At 32.6% G+C, this 17,995-nt stretch overlaps 1 protein-coding gene across 2 annotated transcripts in view; it reads right to left on the bottom strand.

Moving 5' to 3' along the window:
* Positions 1 to 17,995, bottom strand: part of PCDH17 (protocadherin 17) — a 100,311-nt gene that overhangs the window by 61,601 nt on the left and 20,715 nt on the right. For both annotated transcript variants that reach the window (XM_030813464.1, XM_030813465.1), the window contains 2 exons: positions 1,691 to 1,749; positions 1,384 to 1,556 (listed from right to left, as the gene is read on the bottom strand). In XM_030813464.1, the coding sequence (XP_030669324.1) occupies positions 1,384 to 1,556; positions 1,691 to 1,749 (232 nt within the window). The remainder of the gene's footprint in view (positions 1 to 1,383; positions 1,557 to 1,690; positions 1,750 to 17,995) is intronic.

The raw sequence follows: 17,995 nt of genomic DNA, 5'->3' as shown, positions 1-17,995 counted from the left end.
ACATATTTTATAAAATCACAGAGCAACAACCCATCATGACCATTTAAGTCACGTCAAGTAAACATACATATTTTCAGAAAATGGGAATAATAAATAAAGATTCACATTGCTTTTGTTAAAAATAATTTTTAAAACAATATTGCACTATTAACACAGAAAGTTGCTATGGTAAAAGATCGTGAAAAAAGTCATCAGTCTAGCAATTACTACTTAGAAAACAGCTTTTTCTGAGGTCAACCTTAAAATAAATTCAGCATAATTATATTTAGTCCAAAAATATTAATATATATTTAAACTGAATATATATTAATTTTGTTTTAAATATATATAAATAAGTATATATAAACATATGTATATACTTATATATATGGGTATATTAATATTTACATTAAACATTTTAACATGACTAGAAAACTTAACACTGTATCTGTTGAGATATATATAATAGAACAGGCTGCCCTACAGGCAAAAATTTACTTTCTATAAATCATTAATCAATAAATGACTTAGAGGTTAGGTTCACATATTTTAAAAGTAGTTTCTCATTCAAAACAATTGAAATAATAAGTGTAAATATATTTAAATGCTACTAATATTCTGAAGACTATTACTATATCAACTACAGTTCTTTTCACTTTTTACAATAGGACATAAAAAACCTATTCACAGTTTTTAGTCTTATACATAAGAGTAATTTAATTACTTTAGATGAATCATTAGCAAACATTTTATTGTATTTGAAACAATAAAAACATTAAAATTAATAAAAAGTCATATGAGACGAATAAATTAGATAAAATTTTACAAAAATATATATGTATTTATTAAGACACATTGCTTTATTACCCATTTGATATTCATGAAGTCTTAGATGTAAATCAAAAGAAAGCCAAAACTCTGGTTTACCTATGACTCTTGAAAAGCTATTTTGAAGCTAAAATCCAAACAAAAAATAAATCAACATGCATTGCTAAGAGCTATAAAATTCAGTGATTTCATTTTATCTAAAAAGTGTTGAATTTACTAATTTTTATACTGTAAATTCATAAATATACATATCTAGCTAATATATGCCGTATTTTCCTTGTTAGTATAACCCCGAATAGGAAAGGGTAGGAAATGTCTATGAAATAAGAACAATCAAGTGACTTTGGTCAAGTTCTTACTTTAGGATTAATGAATGATACCCAGGGCCTTCATTTGTCATTTTTGACTGTGTTATTCAATGGTTGCTTTTTTTCTGGGGCAACCTCAAGATTTGCTGTTTCTTTGATATATTATCAATAGTCCATTCCACTGTGATAAACTGCAACTCTAGATCTAATAGGTTTCTAATGACTGCTTAAGCTTTACACTTTGTAAGCATTGGAAGACTTCACTCACCTTGTTCAAGTGGTTGGCTTTTAGTTGAAGTAGTTTTCATCTTGAGTGCCTCCCTAACAGACATGTCACAGCAGGAGCCTTTGTTAGTGTCTTGGTCACTGTCAGCCTGATCACTGTCCCCGTGCCCACTGTCTCTCAGGCTGGCTCTTTCTGGGTCCTTAAACGTGGAGCTACTGAAATACATATAAAGAAAAAGAAGAGAAAGTGTTGTCTCTACTAGTTTGAATCTGAAGTGTAGTATCTTGCAAAGCAATTTTGACACGAATGCAAATGGGGAAGCTGAGAAAAGTTATTTAATAGGCCTTACCTTTGAACAAACTGCTGCCTGCTGCCCATGTAATTGGGCTCTGCGGGAAAATTGTCTGTCTGTGAAAGAGAAGGAAAAAAATACGTATAGTTGTACACTGGACAAATCTCCTGCAGAGCAACAAGATTTCCTAGTGGAAAAATGATTAATAATTCAAAAATTCCCTTAATCTTCAGATTTGTACATTTTAATTAAATTGGAAATTGCTGACATGTAATTATGTACTCAGAACAATTAAATGGTTCCGGTCCACAAATTACCTGTTAAAGTAAACAATGAGCCTGTCATAACTGGCATTCTCTTTTAGTACCAGGATGGATAACACTGGCTGTGTTGTTTCATTACTTAGATGTTAAGATTGAATATTTGTGGGAGGAGTGGGAAAATGACCTAATTTCTCCACATTAATAGTGTGAATTATTTAATAATACTCATTTTTAAACATAATTACATCATCTTCTGGGATTCTATGCCTTTCTTGATGTAATGTCATTTAAAGTCATCCACTCCTCAATTAAGAGATGCAGGGCCTTTCCTTCCAATTTTGCCAGGAATGGATACAAGCATATCACATACAGTTGAACTCATTGCTATAATTCATTCTCAGCTACAACCCAACTATGGAAACTATGTTCAAACAATCCAGTGGGAATGGATTTCTATTTTACTTCCTAGTTATTAAAAACAAAGCAAAACAAAAATAAGAGAGAAAAAATGTTACTTAAAACGTGAGCATAAAGACACTGAGAAACGAGGCTTGTTTTTGCGGCTGTTTTTACTGCTTCCAAACTGACATGGAGGTCTGCCAAAAAGAACTGAATTCTCCTTGTATCATGGAACAGAGTCTTTTGGGAGAAAGAGACTGGATCTTTCATAGATTTCCCTATACTGTACATTCATACACATTACTTCTTCTTGCAGCTGACTCAGTGACAAAGCTTCTCCTGTTTTCTACATCACTTCATATCACGGCATTATACTCTGAAGCAGCTATGGGTTCCTACAAGATCATCCAGCATACAAGTATCAGTGACACAGGGATCATGCAATTCATGAAACAGAGGGCCCAACGTAAGACTTAATGTAGTGCAATATGTGCTTTCCTTATTAATAAGGCTAATTTAAAATAAGATATTCTTTTTTTCTTCTTCCCATATAATAATATAAAGCATTTGACTTTGTGAGCGATTACTGAAAAAAGAAAAAGGCATATTAAGAATGATAGTTTAAAGTATTGATAAGTAATATAAAGTATTGATATCATTAAAGAATGATAGTTTATTTGATATCATTAAAGAATGATAGTTTAAAGTATTATGTAAGCATCATTGTCAAGTTTGGGGACAGAAACCCCCCCCCCCACAAATTTCTTAATATATAACCTGTTTTGGTTTGTCCAAATGACCTTTATCAAAGTACACGCAAAGATGAAGTGAAGCATTGGAAAACTTCACTCACCTGCATGTCAAAGTACATGCAAAGATAAAGTAAAAGAGGTGGATTCATTGCTCACTCCTAACTGTCTTTTACTAGCAGTTGGTAGCAGATACTTTCCATTTACATATTGTAGTAATTTCTAGATTCAGTGAAGCATCTTGCTTTTTGTTTCCATAATGACAAAATATCAGTTTTTAAGGATAACTTGATTTTCTAGTAAAGTTAATAGCAGTAGTCAACACCAGCAGCAAAAATGTTTCCAAAAATATTTTGAAAAATTTTTAAACTATAATTACTTAGTCACTTCACATTTTAATTTAATAAAAACTAGTTCATCCTTTGAATTGATGAAACACATGTATCTAATCCACTATTGCTGTCGGTTGAAAACTAAATAGAAGTGTTTTAGAACACTTCAAGAAAACATAATCCAGGTTATTAAAGAGACAATAAAATGTACTGTGAAATCAGAAACTCTAGTTAGAAAATGTAAGCACTATTATAAGTAGTCTTGTGATTTTAATGGTTTTAATTAAGTGGAGCCTCACAGGATGTGGATCCTTATTCGTTTAGACACAAGGAAATAGTCTGGGGAAACTTTTTTTCTCTTGTCCTGATAGGAACAGTATCGAGAAATGTTTGCATATTATTAAAGTTCTAAGCATTTCTAATTAAATAAGAAACGTAAGCTAAGAAACGAAATCATATTTCCATTGAATGAAGTGCTATTGAAATTGTATGTACACACACATGTATTTATGCATGAGCATTTGGTGAACTCTGGGCAATGGTACTGCTGCCAAATATTGGTCTGATGAAGATAGAAAAACAAGAGGAAGGGAGAAAACAAGGGTGTTTGGGAGAGAACAAGAGAAAATAGAAAGGAAAGCCCAAGAAAGGCCAGGTGGGGTGTCTCACGCCAGTAATCCCAGCACTTTGGGAGGTGGAGGCAGGAGGATCACTTGAGCTCAGGAGTTCAAGACCAGCCCTGTCAACGTATTGAGACCCCATCTCGATAAAAATAATAATAAAATTAGCCAGGTGTGGTGGTGCCCACCTGTAGTGCCAGCTGCTCAGAAGGCTGAGCTAGAGAATCACTTGAGCGCAGGATGGCGAGGCTACAGTGAACTGTGACAGCATCACTGCACTCCAGCCTGGGCAACCTGTTTCAAAAACAAACATAAATAAACAAACAAATCTGAGGAACAGCAAGAGAAAAGCACAGAGAAAGAAAGTGGGAGAGAGAAACGAAAAGATACAGGAAGGACGAGGAAGCAGGGTGAGAGGAGTGAAAAGAAATGTAGAAAAAATAAGTTGGTTTCTAATTATAAAATTTCACAAAGTACAATTTTAAAAGTTTGCAATTCAATCACTAGCAGAGTATCAGAAGTTTACTAATAATGTCTGAACTCATTGATTAAAGTAGATAGGAATATGAGAGATTGTGTGTGTGTATAATTACCATAATGTAATAGCCATTTGGCCTTTAACAAACATATAACTAATTCACTACATTTTCATTATCTAGACTCCAAGGGTGTCTGAAAATTCATTTAAAATAATCTGAATATAAAATAACAGTATTTGCATAGAAAAATGAAAAACAGAGAAAAAAGCCACATGTATGACAGCATCATTTAATTAGAAGTATAAGAGTATTCAGATATTTTACAACACTATACTCTAAAAATTGAGTTTTACCTTTTCCATTTATAATTCATAAATTTTAAGTCTTGGAAGAGGGTAGAATTTGAGGTCAGACATTTGTACATTTTAGGACTCAGCAGAGTAATTAAACATGATTATTTACAATGCTTGAAAACCTTATCTTTCATGCAAACTAATCACTAGTGTTTTCTCTTCAAACTCAACTTGAACACAGTGACTTTTATATGATAAACATATAAACATGATGAGTTGTTTATCATTAAAAATATCACATGTACCTACAATTGGTGGGTAGTCACATAAATGTTTTCAAGTAGATATTTTAAAAACTATATGATGATCTATTTAAAAATCTACAAAAAAATCAATAATAAATGAGACAAAAGTTATCTTTGTAAAAAAAAAAGTGATTATTTGCTCATAACAAAACAGATGTGAACTAACATCATACTGAATGTACCCTCCTATCTTTTTCACTTTCTTTTTTTGTGTGTTAAAGATAATAAAAAATTAGATATTCTTTCCTTTGTGGAGAAAATAAACAGGAAAATAAACAAGCGAGCAAGCAAGCAAACACTTAGAGTGGATAAAGTTTGCAGACTATGAATCCTTTGATATTTGTCTTTTTTCTTTACTAGTACTCAGCAAACTGTGGTACATTTATAAATGATATTAAAAATCAACATTTTTATCAGCAATATTCAGTAATAAACTATTCCTAAGGATATGCAATCTTCTACAACTTGCTATCTGATTCAAATTCTGAAACAAATTATTGTAATTTTTAAAAAACTTGTCTGAAAAAGGTCAAAAGAAAGCAGATAGTGAAACTGAGTCATGCTAGCTGAGACTAGGAAAGCTCTCTATTTGAGGAAGTAGGTTATTTTGATATGGCCACTTACATGTCCTTAAGTTCATCTGAGAGGAATAAAAGCAATACACTTATAATAGCGCCTATCAATTAATTATTCAACAAATATTTTTAAAATATATAGGGCCTGTATGCTGAACATTATAAAGAAAAAGAAATAAATTTAAAGGGCCTAAATAAATGGAGAGATATATGTTTATGGATTGGAAGACAATTTGGATCCCCAAATAATGTATGCATGTAACATAATTCCATGCAAATTCTCAGCAAAATTTTCTGTGTATTTAAACAAGATGATTCTTAAATTAATATGTGATAGGAGATGAACTACAATAGCCAAAATAATTTTTTTAAAAGATAAATCAATTTCTGAAGAAATTACACTACTCTCTTTTAGACTTACTGTTGGGCCCAGCAAGGTGGCTCATGCCTGTAATCCCAGTACTTTGGGAGGCTAAGGTGGGTGGATCACTTGAGGCCAGAAGTTCGAGACCAGCCTGGTCAACATGGTGAAAAATTCCTTGTCTACTAAAGAAAAATACAAAAATTAGCTGGGTTTCAAGGCACATGCCTGTAATTCCAGCTACTTGGGTGGCTGAGGCACGAGAATCCCTTGAATCCAGGGGGCAGAGGTTGCAGTGAGCTCAATCTGCACTCCAGATTGAGCAACAGAGTGAGACTCTGTCTCAAAAAACAACAACAACAAAAAGACTTAATATTGAAGCCACACTAATGAAGACTGCAGTATTGCCAAACGAATGAATACATACAACAATGGAACAGAAGACTGTCCAGAAGCAGATCCACACAAATATGAACAGTTGATTTTTAACAAAGTTGGAAAGACGATTCAATATATAATTCAGTAGAAATGAACCTTGATCTATACCTTAAACATTAGACACACACACATACACATTCTCTTTTTCTCTCTCTCTTTCTCTCCCTCAAACATGGAACATAGACCTAAATGTAAATCGTAAAACTAAAAATATTTAGTAGAAAACTTAGCAGAAAATCTTTGTGACAGGGCACTACACAGTTGTTAGACAATATCAAAGCATGATCCACAGAAGAAAAAGTTGGACTTTATGAAATTAGAAATGTTGATTTTGCAAAGACACTGTTAAGAGAATTTAAAAACAAGCTACAGCCCTTGAGAGAACATCTGTAATGTTGCATGCAGACTGTATAAAGAACTGTCAAAACTAAGAAAACAAACAAACAAACAAACACTTAAAAGGCTTAACACTAAATCATATAGAATATACTGATGGTACAAAAGCACATGAAGAAAGATTTACTATAATCTGCAGTTAGGAAAATGAAAATCAAAATTATAATAAAATGACACTATATATTTATTAGATTATATGAAATTTAAAAACTTAACAATACTAATTCTGATGAGGATGTGGAACAACTGGAATTCTCATAAATTTTGGTGAAAATGCAAAATGGTACAGCTACCCTGGAAAACAACCTGGCCATTTCTTATGTCAAACATAAATCTATCATATGACCCAGCAATCCTACTTCTAGGGATATACCCTAAAAAAATGAAAACTATGTTCACACAAAATTCTTTATGTTTGCCCCAAACTGGAATCAGCCTAGATATCTTTCAAAAGGTGAACAGACAGACCATCATACATATGTGTAATAAAATACCATTTAGCAATGAAAAAATGGACTACTCTTGTAACAACCCGAATGAATCTCAAAAGCTTTATGTTGAGTGAAAAAAGTCAATCTTTAAAAATTGCATACTCTATCATTCAACTTATAAGACTACTTACTAAAAAAAGCAAAGCTATTATGACACAGAACAAATCTGTGGTTGCTAGGGGTTAAAGGTGAGGGAAAGGCGGGGCGCGGTGGCTCAAGCCTGTAATCCCAGCACTTTGGGAGGCCGAGGCGGGCGGATCACGAGGTCAGGAGATCGAGACCATTCTGGCTAACACGGTGAAACCCCGTCTCTACTAAAAATACAAAAAATTAGCCGGGCATGGTGGCGGGCGCCTGTAATCCCAGCTACTCGGGAGGCTGAGGCAGGAGAATGGCGTGAACCTGGGAGGCGGAGCTTGCAGTGAGCCGAGATCGCGCCAGTGCACTCCAGCCTGGGGGACAGAGAAAGACTCCGTCTCAAAAAAAAAAAAAAAAAAAGGTGAGGGAAAGTATGACAGAGACAGCGTTAAGGAAGCTTTTAAAGTGATAGAACTGTTCAGTATCTTGCTTGTTTCATGAGACTACACATGTATGGACATTCATAGAACTATACACCTCAAAAAAGGTTCACATTACTGTAACTAATTTTAAAAGCAAATAGTAATACCAAAATATACCTAATATGATTATCTGCATCACATATATGCTAAGGATTCTTCCTTCTCAGAAAATAATTATAATACAAGTTATTTTTTTGAATATTCTCAACAAAGAGTGTTTCTGAACTTGTCTTTTAAAATGATACTGAGCCAATTTCTAAAACCTATGTAGATATTTAATATTTATTTGGACAGAATACAAAAGAATTTGGATATAAATATCTATTTAATCACACCATCAAATCCAAGCAACAGATCCATAGCTCAAATTTATTTAATTTTATTTTTTGAGACAGGGTCTCACTTTGTCATCAGCCTGGAGTGCAGTGGGGTGATCGTGGCTCACTGCAGCCTGAACCTCCCAGGTTCAAATGATCTTCCTGCCTCAGCCGCGCAAGTAACTGAAACTACAAGGGTGAGCCAACATGCCAGCTATTTTTTTTTTTCTTTTTAGTATAGATGGGGCTTTGCCAAGTTGCCCTGGTCTCAAACTCAAACTCATGAGCTCAAATGATCCACCTGACTCGACCTCCCAAAGTGCTAAGATTACAGGCATAAGCCACCGAACCCAGCCTTCAAATTTTATTTCTTCCAAAGAATTTTTTTCTTGTGTGCATCTCTGATTTACCCAGCCATAAAATAAATACTTTATATAAAAATTTCAAACTGCACTTGTTGCAAAGTAGTAGCTTGTCTTTTGAACACAAGAAAGAAACATGGCTAGATCGTGGAGGACTGGGCTCTGTCTTCAGAAATGATGAATTGTTTTAGTTTTCAAAATGGCTCATAAAACTGTTTCTACCTTTGGAAGTAAGTTAATACCATACTTTGTAAAAACTCAAAAGACATGTAATACAAAATGGTTAGCCTCTGAAATGTACCAAAATGTATGCAAAATATTGTCAAAATAATTTTACAATTTTGGCAGCAAAATTAAGATAATATAAGAGTATCCAAAATGTGGGGTTTTAAGTTTATAAGAGATAATGTATGCAAATTTCTTAGTTTATCATACAATTCTCATTATAAGTTTTTAATTTTTTAATTGTGCAGCACTGTCATGATATGAAATAATAGTAACTGGATGAGTATATGGTAAATTTTAATGCAACACTTGGATTTCTATAAAATTAGACACCTGTGGGATGAGAAAATAAAGACCTCATTATTTCGAGTCTAATTTTTAGTGAATTTCTAAGAAAAAAATCAAAATACTAGTCTTCAAATGTATCCCTGCAAAAGGAAGAGAAGAATAATGTGAGCAGTAGGAAACTGTATTCTATGGTCAGTTTTTCACCATCAAACATACCATTTAAGTAAACGCTGCTAGAATTCAATCTGGGATTAATTTACACATACTCTGATAATTATATATGTGTGTGTGTGTGTGTGTATATATATATATATACACACAATATAAATAACCTTGGTGCTAATTAGCCAACATTATGCTACCCATTATAGATAGAGTCATGAGATATTCAGGAAATTTCCTATGAAAGGAACAATTCTGACACACCATAGAACTCTGACATTTCCAGAATGATTGGTGCGGGGACATAGGAGGCAATGGATTATAAACTGCTAGCATTCTTTTGTAATTTTAGTAGAGATGGAGGCTGAGGCAGGGGAATCGCTTGCACCCAGGAGGCGGAGGTTGAGGTGAGTAGAGATTGCACCATTGCACTCCAGCCTGGGCGATAGAGCAAGAATCCGCCTCAAAACAAAACAAAACAAACAAACAAAAAACCCCTGTTAGCATTCCTGAAGTCCTCTTGGCTTTCTCTATCTCTTTGCCAAACTGGAGACCTTTAAGTCAGAGTCTACTACTCAGCCCAATGGATGCATTCATTTCACAGATGTACATTTAGCTCAGAACATAGGCAGTACCAAATCCAGCATCAACAATGTAAAATTCACAATATCCAAGATTCAATCAGGAATTACAGGGCATGCAATAAGCCAGGAAAATATAACCTAGACCTGGGAGAAAAATCAATACAAACAGACTCATGGAGTCTTACGGTAGATACATTTTCTTAAAATTAGATATAATTAAATTTAAGAAACCTGCTAATAAGCAAAAATACATTTTTACAAATTAAAATTTTATGATCAAGCTGGTTTTTAGCCTAATTTATTTAGCTACTATGGACATGCTTGGAAACTATAATGCATTGAGTCTAAATGCATGTCTATAATGTCACTAATTAAATTCTGCACTGGGAGATTTGGAGTACAGTGTCTTGTATTAGGATCTACAAAACAGTATTACTGTAGTGATGTTTATTATTCATTCTTCTCAATTGCCCTAGGAGATAAAGTGGAGGCATTGTTTACATTTTTTTTTCAAACAAAGAAACTGTAGCTAGGTGACTTTCATAGATTTGTCTATCATATACCCAATTTATTACAGAACAGTGACACTTGCCAGAGCCTGGCAGCACCAGTTGGTTGCTGTACTGCCTCTCTGAGATAATGGAGAAAAATAATGAACCATTCCAATATTTTTGGAAATAAGTTGATGAGAAATTAATGTAACTTTCCTTGAAAATTTTTTTTACAATTACTATTACATAATAAATAAAACTAGAACTACTATCCCCCTTAATACCATGGATGAGTGATGATAGGATTAACTAATAGGACCTTTAAAAATCGATCAGAAATATTAAAAATATGTTCAGGAATGTAAAAGCAGGACATGGAGAGTGTCTCCTTAAATCTTGTGCCTTAACTACCTCCCTTGCCTCACGTTAATTTTGATCCTGAGAGAAATAGAAGATATCAAAAAGATTCAAACGAAACGTCTAAAAATAAAAGCTGTAGTATTTCAAAGTAAAAATACACTGGATGGGACTGGCAGCAGATTAGAGGCTAAGGAAGAAAAGATGTAGCATTTTTTCAGCAAGGTCTAGGAACATTTGCCTCAATAATCTAAATAGATAATACTTAAATTTATTTTTTGCATTATTTGTATAAGATTTATATGTTTGTGTCAACATTATTTTTATACATTTCAAATATATTATAAAGATAAGTATTTCAAATACAAAGTGATCTTCCACTGTTTGAAATATAAACATGAAGACATTTTTAATTCTAGGTGTATTAATCTAGAATAAATGTAAGTATGTCTTTGACTTTTTGAAGTCATTAAGAGAGCAACTCATCTCTTAAAATCTAATTTGGGGTTGGATGTGTAGTGAACAGAACAACATTTTGTCTAAAAATAAATGATTCTAGATATGGTGTTAAATTGTATAATTATAAATTCAGTAAAATTTATATTTTCAGTGTTTTCCTAATCCAGGGGTACAGAGACATAAAATTTTGAAAAATACCATTGAATTAGGGACAGAAGTTTGTCTACCTTGATACCATTGCGTTGAAAACGAAACAAAACAAATTTTTGCCTTAATTCAAAGCCACTGCTTTTCACATTGATAACAAGCATTCTATTTGCAGTAGACTGAACACAAGGGAGTGTTAAGAGGTGAATAATTCACTTTAAGCCTTTTCATACCGACATTGCTTCTGATAGCTTTGCCTTCCACAGAATATATGGTGTGGTTCTTTCTACATTGCTGAAGTAGGCAACAGCATTTTAAGCCACCACTTATAAAGTTATCTGACAGCACCCATGGCTGTGGAATTTTTAAAGTGCATGAAGTATGGCAATAACTGTATTTATCAGTGGTTTTCAAAATAATACATTTTATACAAGTATAGTGTGGTTGACATTTGTGTTTTGCTACTAAAGGCATAATAAAAACATTGGGTATTCTTACAATATTGAGCAAAACCCAGCATTCCTTTAAATTAAAAATGAGAGGACAGGAACAGCCACATCCTGTAAGTAAGAATTTTAAGCCTGCTGCTCAGTGAGGATGACTTAGATTTTTTTCTTAAAGTAATCTGGGTATATATTAAGATCTCTTGCAAATGCTAACTCTTTGAAATGACATTGATAACTTTAATAATAACTGATGTGCCAGCATTTAATTATGTAATTTATGAATCTTGAAAAAAGTTATCTTTGACAAGAACAAAGAAAACTGAGATTATCAAAAGGTAAGACAAGCCCTATTTGTTATCTATGAAAGCACATAAAATAGAGACTGCCATACATTCCCTTTATATATTTGCTGTATTGCGAATCCCAGGGCCAACTGAGATGCCACTAAATACTGGATGTGCCATGAAGACAGAAATTAAAACACACTTAAAGACTGCTAACTCCAACATCCTCAAATCACCCATTCTCTTCAGTGTTGTCAGCCTCTTCATCTCAGCCCTATTCAAAACTTAGTCTTCCCTTTTTATTCCAGTGGCAGTGTAGGAGTAAATTTGAAGTTCTTTTCTTTTCTGTTTTTTGCTATCTCTCAGCCAGACTTATCTCTGGAGACATTCCTCTGCTTTCTTCCTCCCATGCTCTTTTTCCATCTCTATTAAGAATACTGAAGACTTTTCCCACTGAAAGAAATATCTAAAACTGGATTCTCTGTAATAGGGCCTCCAGGACGAAGAATTCAAAGGTTATATGTGGCCAGTGAAAATTCATTACATTTCTGAAATAGCTTCTTCTAATATTCTCGGTATATAAAGACAAAGGAAGAGAATAAAGAAAGGAAGATAAATTGGTGATATTACTTACTATCGCTAAGAATTCTGAGTCTTACGGTAGATACATTTTCTTAAAATTAGATATAATTAAATTTAAGAAACCTGCTAATAAGCAAAAATACATTTTTACAAATTAAAATTTTATGATCAAGCTGGTTTTTAACCTAATTTATTTAGCTACTATGGACATGCTTGGAAACTATAATGCATTGAGTCTAAATGCATGTCTATAATGTCACTAATTAAATTCTGCACTGGGAGATTTGGAGTACAGTGTCTTGTATTAGGATCTACAAAATAGTATTACTGTAGTGATGTTTATTATTCATTCTTCTCAATTGCCCTAGGAGATAAAGTGGAGGCATTGTTTACATTTTTTTTTCAAACAAAGAAACTGTAGCTAAGTGACTTTCATAGATTTGTCCATCATATACCCAATTTATTATAGAACAATGACACTTGCCAGAGCCTGCCAGCACCAGTTGGTTGCTGTACTGCCTCTCTGAGATAATAGAGAAAAATAATGAACCATTCCAATATTTTTGGAAATAAGTTGATGAGAAATTAATGTAACTTTCCTTGAAAATTTTTTTTTACAATTACTATTACATAATAAATAAAACTAGAACTACTATTCCGCTTAATACCAAGATGGTTCTTTGAAAGAATCTGTACTTCTACATTTCTGTACCTTCATGTTATTGTTTTAATGTGCTGAGCTTTATATATAACTCTGATAACGAGACTTTTCTTTGATCGATAACATTAAAAGGCAATCATGGCCATTTATTATCAAATATTCTACTTCATGCAGTAGGTTTAATCATATGATTACTTACCATCATTATACTCATATAAATTGTCAAACTAGGCACCTATGAATACCTACTTTTTTAAATGCAAAAGAAATTTAATATGTTACTTTTTTCCCATCATTATGTAAAATTCCCACACACAAACAAAATAATTAATTTAAAAGGTGATCCAGACATATAACAGACTACAAGTCTGTTATATATTTCCATCAATTTATTTTTTCACAATGCACTAAAATAAGAAACTTTATGAATACAATAATTTTGGTAAACAAAATTCACCATTCTTACATCTCAAAATATTAAATCATCAATTAGAAGATAAATCAATTATTATTTAGATAATGTTACATTTGACAAATGAAATTAAAAATATCAACAAATTTAGTTTTCTCTCTGTTTTGCATTATTCTTTCAAGCTGTCACCTTTGTAGGTGCATTTTAGCTCCTAATAGAAAAAACAAAATAAAACAAAAGAAGTTCAAGATGAAATGGACTGACACAACGCCTATTGTTTTTCTTTTAACTCTGGATAGGCATAAAGAATTTTTACTTTTTTATAATTATAAACAACAAGTCAGTCCACTAGCTAATCAACCAACATATTTTATAATAATTAATAAATAGTTTGGGTAAATTTTGAAATCCCCAACCTTCTACATAGGCTTCAAAGATAATTTACCAATTCCATCCAAAAACATAATGAAAGACAACCTCTGATATGACCATCACATAGGAAAAGATACTCCCAAATTTGAGGAAAAAAATAATAATTAATCAAATTAATGAGTATTAGATTTCTATGATATTTATCATTTTCTCTCTGAAATATAAGAATATATACCACATTTAAAACGTATGACTCAATGGAAATAGTCTATTTTAGGTAGACATTTATACCTCAAATTAAAATAAAGTGTCTTTACTAGTGTTAATATACTTTTAATTAAACATTGGCACAAGATGAAGTGAAATTTCTGTACTCTTTATCAGACTGTCACATAATATCAAATTCAAGCATCTCCAATTTTTTCTTTGCTGGAGATATACCTAATGCTAAATGACGAATTAATGGGTGCAGCACACCAATATGGCACATGTATATATATGTAACAAACCTGCACACTGTGCACATGTACCCTAAAACTTAGAGTATAATAATAATAATAAAAGATTTTAATTTCAAGAATTTTCTCCTCTAGTGATACAAGCAATCTTAATGACAATCATTACATGAGACAATAGGTCTGCATTCTTTTATATCTAGTTTTAAAATAACAATCATTTTGATTTTGTTAGAAACTTTTTATAATCTACATGGTGCAATTTTTACAGGCACACACACACAAATGAAAAAAAAACTTAAGAAATATCGATAATAGTCATGCTTTACTTGTCTCATGGCCCATTATCTGTTTTTGAAAATAAAGTTTTACTAGAACTCAGCCATGTCCCATTTATTTGCATGTTTTCTATGGCTGCCTTCTTGCTTCAATGGCAGAGTAAAGTATTTGTGACAGAGACTTTCATGAACCACAAACTTTAAAATATTTACTATCTGGCCCTTAACAGAAAAAGTTCTTGACTCCTCACTTAGAAAATCTAGGTCTAGGTTCTTAACCACATAATTAACATTTTTACTCTGTACATTCCTGTAGATAAAATATTAAAGATGAATTTTTATGTATGCACTATGCTTAATTAGGTCATAGTTTAGAAAAAACACAAATCATTTTCTTTCTCTGTAGGACACAGACCTCCCTCACAGGATGTACATGTGGAAAGCACCTGATTGAAAAACTGTTCCTATTTCTTTTAAGTGGATTGCAGTGTTAGGTGATTTGCACTGTGTTTATATTCAATTCCAAACTACTTAAAACTGCGGAAACAGTACTGCCATGGGAACACCTGAAAACAAAATGCACTTTGACACGTGAAGCTTCCTAAAGCATATTATAAATTCCTCTAGAGTGTACTTAGTATAAGAGTAAATACCAGTTCTTTCCAGCAACATTGCTCTTCAGCTCTTGTTTACTTCAAAGAATTCACCCTTATACCCAGAACTTACTCCTTTGTATTGCATACTTCCTCACCTATTTTATAGGATGATCTCACCACTGTATTACAACACCTTCAAATCTCTTTCCTCTTAACTTCACCTCTATAGGTCCATTATAATTATTTCTTTTTTGTGAATGGGGAAACTAAGTCCTATGGAATTTATGAAAGGCTAGTGGAGGTTTCAATATGAGTAAGTAATATGAACAAGTTTCTTTTCACTCAAATTTTGCACTCTTTCAAGTACTGTATGATTCATCTAGCTTTTCTGTGTATTGTGCTTTCTATTCTATTCTATTTATCATTGTCACATCTATTTTACAGATTTATTATTCTCATTCTAATTAACACTCCCTACAGTTTCTAATACGAGGTCATACTCCCTGGAATGGCTTTCTTCCTAACTATTCAGTTCTGAATTAGATTAAATACAAATAAAAGGAATGAAATCTACTGGACTATTTTGACTAGAATAAAATAATAATCAGAGCCAGTTCTATGATTAAATCTGAGAATTGATTTAAGTAAATAAATTTAATAAAATTAAATAAATTTAACATTAAATCTAAGATTAAATCCAAGAGAATCCTGGGCTGCTCTATAGTATCCAAAATTTGTGAATACTTTTACTACACAGGACAAAGCTAGAGAACCTCTTGAAACTACTGCCAAGTTCCTATTTGAAAGACCCTGTGGCAATGTGCTATACATAGGTCACAGCATAGTTTTTAATGTTTAATATGTAGAAGCCTTAAAGAATTCTCCTCTAATGTGACCTGCAATCTAGGAACCAAGTTGCAGTACTTTATAGCAGCAGTTATTTATACTATATAAGTTTCTCAAACTCTATAGATACCTCAATATGATAAATGCATGCCAATCATGAGATCCCAGTGGTATAAGAGCAAGAACTCTAAACTTTGAATCAGATGACATTAGTTCTGTATTCCCAGCTGGCTGTAAATACGTGAATGAAATCTCTGTATTTCAATTTTCTTATAAGAAAAGAAGTATAAATGGAATCAGAAGCAATTGTACGCATCCAAATTTCTAATATTCACTATCCTACAACAGTTCTTTTGTAGAAACTTCTCTTCATTTTCTCCTTGGTACAAGCTTTCCTTCCTACAAGGCCTCTCTCCATAAAAAAGAAATCACAATTTATACAGAAGACTTAACATCTTTCTACTTTAGAGTTTACTTTGTTATTTTAAGAAATTTAAAGTATCTAGAAACCGATTTTGGAAAATCCTCTACCATAAGTTTGTCACTTTTAAAATCATCTAACAAAAATTAACCGAAAGTGACCAAGCCTGGTTTAGAGGGTGCAAAATGAAATTTGTAATAAAATTAATTAGTACTCCAGCAAAATTACCTTTTTATAGTCGTAAGTGTTCTTGAATAAAACTCTATTCTTATGCAACTGCTTATATTTAGGCCAGGTGAAATCTTGTTTTTATAGAGAATATGTTTGCAAATCAGTACCCTAAAGTTTAACTGCACCACAATGTTTTATGTAATTTGCTTTTAACAACAATAATAATATGTGTTAATATGTATTTAGTATTTATCATATCTTTATACAAATAATTACATTTTATCTTTAATTCTTACAACAGCCCTATAGATAGTAAACATTATGCCTTATAAGAAATCAGAAACAAAATTTAAAAAGATTAAGCAACTTCCCCTGGACTGCATAGCTAATATATATTTTTTTGAGTCAGGAATTTTCAAAATAGAATCCCAGGCATTGTGGTTCACACTTGTAATCCCAGAACTTTGACAGGCTGAGGCGGGTGGATCGCTTGAGCCCTGGAGTTTGAGACCAGTCTGGGCAACCCGGCAGAACTCCAGCTCTAAAAAAAATACAAAAGTTAGCTAGGCCTGGTGGCACATGCCTGTAGTCACAGCTGCTTGGGAGGCCAATGTGAAAGGATTGCAATGAGCCAAGATCGTGCCACTGCATTCCTGCCAGGGTGACAAAGTGAGACCCGGTCTCAAAAAAAAAAAAAAAACCTCAATTAAACCACCTATCTATCAGAGAGTAACTGAATTTTAATATATCCATTGATTAGCCTAGAATTTCATTATTAAGATAATGTGAAACTACATTATTGACATGAAAAAATGAAATAGTATATAATTTTTCATGAAATGTATATAATTTTAAGGAAAATGCAGTTTACTATGCTGTGTTTAGTATATACAACTTTTTATAAAACATATAGTTGTGTGTTTGTGTGCATGTGCACAGGCATGAAGAAGTAGAAAGAGATATAGGTTCACAATCCTTTTTTTCATTTTGTAAGCCCATCCTCTTTCATATTTTAGAATGATATTTTGAGGTATATGTCATGTATTATCCATTCCAATGGGGACTAGCGGAACATCTCAATATTAAACATATCAATATCTCTGCAGTGAAAAATGTTGATATTCACACTAGGTAGAATAAGTAAAGATTATAAGTAATGTTAAATCAGTTCAGGCCTGAGTCTTT

The sequence above is a fragment of the Nomascus leucogenys genome, chromosome 5, assembly GCF_006542625.1.
Source record: "Nomascus leucogenys isolate Asia chromosome 5, Asia_NLE_v1, whole genome shotgun sequence".
Lineage (NCBI taxonomy): Eukaryota > Metazoa > Chordata > Mammalia > Primates > Hylobatidae > Nomascus > Nomascus leucogenys.
Note: the sequence above shows the minus strand (reverse complement) of the source record. Positions and strands in the feature narration are given on the sequence as shown.